General features: G+C 31.8%; 1 protein-coding gene across 4 annotated transcripts in view; it reads left to right on the top strand.

The window, feature by feature from the left end:
• The first annotated feature begins 535 nt into the window (after window positions 1–535).
• Window positions 536–5229, top strand: part of LOC111988926 (uncharacterized) — a 7099-nt gene continuing 2405 nt past the window's right edge. For 2 of the 4 annotated variants that reach the window (XR_002880490.2, XR_010628905.1), the window contains exons 1-4: window positions 536–906; window positions 1060–1172; window positions 1335–1487; window positions 1606–1696. Coding sequence is in view for 2 of the 4 variants with exons in the window: in XM_024020732.2 (XP_023876500.1) it covers window positions 745–906; window positions 1060–1172; window positions 1335–1487; window positions 1606–1624 (447 nt within the window). In the remaining 2 variants the exon portion in view is untranslated. Of the gene's footprint in view, window positions 907–1059; window positions 1173–1334; window positions 1488–1605; window positions 1817–5229 lie in introns of those variants that run through there. The other 2 variants (XM_024020732.2, XM_024020733.2) reach the window with 2 other exon arrangements.

The following is a 5229-nucleotide window of genomic DNA, read 5'->3' as shown; positions in this document are numbered from 1 at the left end:
AAGAAAAGAGAGAAGAAATGAGAGAAAGAAGAAAAGAGAGAAAGAGAGAGAGAGAGAGAGAGTTGATCTGTTCAGAAGAGAGAGAGAGAGGGCGTGTATATATGTGGATGGAGTTGGTTGACGAAAATAATAAAAAAATGGTGTAGAGTGAATATTTTATTGAAATACCTTGTAAAATAAATGAACTGATATGGGTGTTTTGTAAAAGTGGTAGTGTAAAATAGAAAGATGAGGTTTTTTCGTATAAAATAGACAAAAAATTTAGATGAGCTGATGTGAATGCTTTAAGGCTCAAAAAAAAAAAAAAAGTTGGAGGGTTCGGTCAGTCACGCTACGTGGCTGGCTCACAGTTTTTTTTTTTTTTTCATTGACGTTGGACGTGGTAAAAGTAAAACCACTTAAACCACCTTCTTTTTGCCCACCTATTTTTATATTGTATTATCATTAATTATGTTTTGGTTAGCCACTTGCCCACAGTTTTTGACTACTTCACTGAACTTTCCTTGCTTCCTTCTTATCTCCTTCCTTTTTTAAAGGCTATCTATTTAGCTTTCTTCCGTTTTCAGACGTAGTCGTTGAATACAAGTACACAACACTATCTTTCACTTCCCAAGTTTTCATCTTTTTCCATCTGGGTATATTTCTCTTTCACACACAAATATTTGCAAGGCAAAAAAAAAAAAAAAAAATCTTTTCTTGTTTTAGAGAGCTCGGGTTGTTGTTGTTGTAAATCAGTGGCTGGAAATGCTACCTGGTGTTGAATGTGCCCGAAGGAGACGGCTCCATCAGAGCGTGGCAGGGGGCCCGGAATCAGCAAATTTGGCTGCCAATGGAGGAACAAGGCGGTCCTGTCTTTCTTTATACCCTACCAACAATGAAACCCATCATACCACTTTTTCTTTAATGGTACTTACATACATACATCCATACATACATACTTTCATACATACCCTTCTCAAATCTCAATCTCTTTTTCTCTATTATTGTCTATTCCACATATAAATATGTTTATTTTTGTTTTTAATGTTTTAATAATTTTGTTTAAATTTGATCCAAAAGCAGGAACACCAAGCGTATCAGGATGTGGAATTGGGAGGAGTAGCTAAAGAGGCTAGGGAGAGATTAGATGAAAGGCTGAAACTGAGACCACAAAGAAAATCCCACAACAAAAGGTAAGATTTTTTTTTTTTTTTTTTTTTTAATTCAGGGCGCACGTTAGCTAAACTGTTATTGTTCTTGCTAACATGCGCCAGAAAACTAAAATTTTAAATTTCATTTTCAGTCTTCATAGTTATGTATATTTATATGTTTTTATGGTCGATTTAATTTTATAGGGATAACAGTATCAGCAAAGGCTGCTTGAGGTGTGTAGAGGAGTTGCAGAGTGATGGAGAGTTGTATGGGTCAAAGAAGAGTGGCTCAAAGCTGTTAAATTGGGCCAAATTTAGCTGGAATGTCTCGGTAGAAGGCAAATGCGCTGTTTGCATGTGAGATAGCCCTTAATTTTGTTCTTTTTGAATGAACGTGACATAAGATTGCTTGGTAAACATGTAGCTGAATAATTTTTAGTTTTTTAACCGTTGATAACCGTAACACTTTTTACAGGAATTTCTATAACATTTAAACATGTAATTCCACGCCACTGAAAACTGCTGAACAACTATACGAGAAGTCTCCCACCTTTTTGTTGTAGAATGTAAGTACCTTAGTTACAATTACATAATGATATATGGTTTTGAATTATAAAGTGGGTGTCAACATTTTTATTTTTATAATTGGATAGTTGGAAGCGGGGATTTGAACATGCTTTTCAAAATGTGTCTGAACTATTTAAGCTTCTTTTTTCTTTTCTTTTTTCTTTATTTTTGGATAAGTAGATTGTTGGAGGTGACGGTCTTGATCATATTTTTAACTTAGAGGTGTCTGGTGTCAGGTGTCAATCAATTGATTTACTTCTGATAAATTTGTCTATAAATCCAACCTTTTATTTTCGGTACAAGTTCTATGCTGCTGAAAGATGATAAAAGTTTAGTTAATGTAGTTTAAGATTATATCCTTACTTAGAGCATTTCCAGCAGCTTCTCTAAATTTTGTACTGTTTGAAGAATGAACAGGAACATTTAGATTTTACCTACTCACTTTTTCAAATACACTTTTCAACAAATTCTCTATCTCATTTGTAAGGACCCAATTTGAATTGAGTGTTGGGTTTTCAGCCCAACAAGCCCAAACAATACATTTATAGAGAGTGGGCTGACAGGCTTAGGTGCTGGCCGTTGATCACCATACCCAAACTTATCTTTAAAAATGGCTAAGTATTTTCTTACAAATGAGGAAATGCTCCTTGGCCTGTGGCCGAGGAGGCCTTTTTCTTCCTCCCCCTCTTTTTTTCTTTACTAGCTCTTCTTTTATAGTTTTAATCTTCCTATCTTTTGCTTCCATCTGTTGATTGTCTATTTGCCCTTTTCTCTGGTCGTCCATCCCATCAGAAGCTTTATCGATACTCAAGTGGCTCACTCTGACCAACGTTATCCTGCCAAGGGGTTACCTCTCCATTAATGCGGTCAGGGGGGTTAGTTGAGTGCATTAAATGCGAGAGTGACAGCTTACCTTGGGGTTAGCCACTCCCCGGAATCAACCCTGTCAGGCCGAGGACAAGGTGTCCTCGGCGTGGATTCAAGAGAATAGGCTTCCCCCCTTTCTCCTCAGAAATAGCTTGCTCTCCTCGGCATGGGCCTTGGGCCTGCTATATGAAGGACTGAGGTTATCAGGCCCATGGACCCCACATCATTTAAATATTATTTTTTCATTCATTCATTATTCTTTTTTTATCATCATTTATTTTTCTTATATTCATCCCAACAATTATATTTTTCAATGAAAAGTGTTACGTTTATAACATTTTTCACAATACTTTTACAACAAAATTTATGTAAAAAATTGTTACTAGTTTTAATTTGAATTCACCACTGAAATTATTTTTTTACTCACTAATATTAACTAATAATAGTCTATGGCTTAAAATTTATTGTAAAAATATTGTGATAGCATTTATCAATTAAAATTTTTTATTTTTTATTTATTTTTTCTTTCTTTCAATTCATTCTCATCCATACATTTATTTCTTTTCTTTTTTTTCTTTTTTTTCTTTTTATCCTCCACACACGTGTCCACCTATATCTATCCCCCCACCCCCTCCTTTTATTTTCATTTTCTCCCTCACATTCAAGAACACTCCGGACTCTCTCTTTCATTCTCTAGCTCTCTCTTTTCTTTTTTCTTTTTTTCACTTTTTCTATTTCTACTTGATTCTAGAACACTCTCTAGCATGATCTTTTGATTTCTATTTTACTTCTATTTTCTTTCCTCTTGACCTCACTTCACACACACAGACAAACGACCATACCTTCGTCGATCTTTCTTTTTTTTTTTTTTTTTTTTTTTTTTTTTTTTCCTTTTTTTTTTNACACAGATGAACAAAGAACACAGGAGAAAAGAGAAAGATTTTTTTTTTTTTATTCAGCCGGGTATTTTTTTAAGATAAAATAAGGGAGTAGAGTTGCTACAGTGATTTCTAAATTAAGAGAATTACTGTAGCAACTTGAAAAATAAATTTAGAGTAGCTGTGCATTTGGAGAAGCTGCTGGAGTGTGTACAGTAACATTTGGTGGTCCAAATTTAGCTTTACAATAGCTGTTGGAGATGCTCTTAATATCTTTTGAATAATGTTACGGACATAAATTATTTTATAATATTTTTACAAACTACCGATGAGGTTTTAGTATTTTTCAAATAGTTATTCCAAATAAAAATGTGATGTTAGTGATAGGTTCATATTAGAACTAATAAGAAATTTGCAATATAAGCAGTTTGTAAAAATGTTGTAAAATAGTTTGTGTCTGTAATATTATTCATATATTTTTATTGAAGATGAATTTTGACAAATACACCATGGGAAAAATGATAAAACAATAATTTGAAATTATGTCTACAATAATTTTACAACAAATCATGAGTGATTAGTTGTTATTGGTTCAAATTTGAAACTAAAACTAAGATTACTTTTATGTCTCAACAATAACAATCAGTAACAATCTATCACTTAGGATTTATTATAAAAATATTATAAACATATTATTTCTCAATGTTCATACCGCTAAAGGTTATGAACCGCGCTCCCTAAAAATAGAGAGCAATTATGGCATAATCTTAAAATGAAGAAGTAAGGAGGCTTTTTAGAAAATTTAATTTTCTTAAGGAAATAGTATTTAATGTATTGTCTTTTAAATAAAAATATAGAAATTTTCAAAACTATCGTCTTTAAGTTCAATTCTAACGAAATAGAAAATTTCAAAACTATCATCTTTAAGTTCAATTCTATCAATTCTAATGAAATGAAAGAGGGGTATTAACTTTTTAAATAAAATAAATGATTTGTTAGGAATTTCATTTATTAACTTTCCCAAGGGGTTTTTATTTTGAGACATATCAAAATGGAATAGAAAACTAAACATTTTAAACATACTAATACAAACAAAACCGTTATATAAAAAGTTAGTGCCCTTCTTTTATTTAAGGGTTTAGTTAATATATGTCTTTAAGATATTTGTTAATGAATTATTTTTAAAAAGTTTTAATACCATTCATTTTTTTTTAACGGGTAAAAATTTAGATTTTATTAAACAGATAACTAACAGTTACATAACTCTCTATCTATTCTCAAGCTATCACTCAAAAATTCAAGTTCATCTTAAATCCATACAAAATCATGACTTAAGTTCTTTGCATATTTTTTGAAATTGTTAATTTTAATGATCCAGTGCGTAAAACTTATGCTAGCAAACCTCATTCTGCGTAAAGCAGAAATCCACTTTCCAGGTAACAATTTTCATCAATAAAAGTTATGAAACAGAGATTCACAAATTAATTAAGCAGCTTAGAGGGTGTTTGGTTTACCTGTTTTCATAACTCAATTCTTTGTTTCCATAACTTAATTCTAAAAAATAGTGGGACCCATAGCAAAAAGTGTGTTTGGCTGCACAATAACTCTGTTTCTATCACTCAATTCTCTAATTTTTGAGTTATGAGTTATAGAAACTGAAAACACATTTTGGCAATTTTCAGTTTTTATAACTTATAACTCAATGGTAATATTATAATTAAACACACATAGAGGACCCACAAACAGTACCTAGCTGCATCTTTTGACTTTTTTTTTTTTTTTTTTTT

This window comes from Quercus suber, unplaced genomic scaffold (genome assembly GCF_002906115.3).
Source record: "Quercus suber isolate HL8 unplaced genomic scaffold, Cork oak 2.0 scaffold_6, whole genome shotgun sequence".
NCBI lineage: Eukaryota > Viridiplantae > Streptophyta > Magnoliopsida > Fagales > Fagaceae > Quercus > Quercus suber.
The sequence above is the reverse complement of the archived record's forward strand: the minus strand, read 5'-3'. Positions and strand labels throughout refer to the sequence as shown.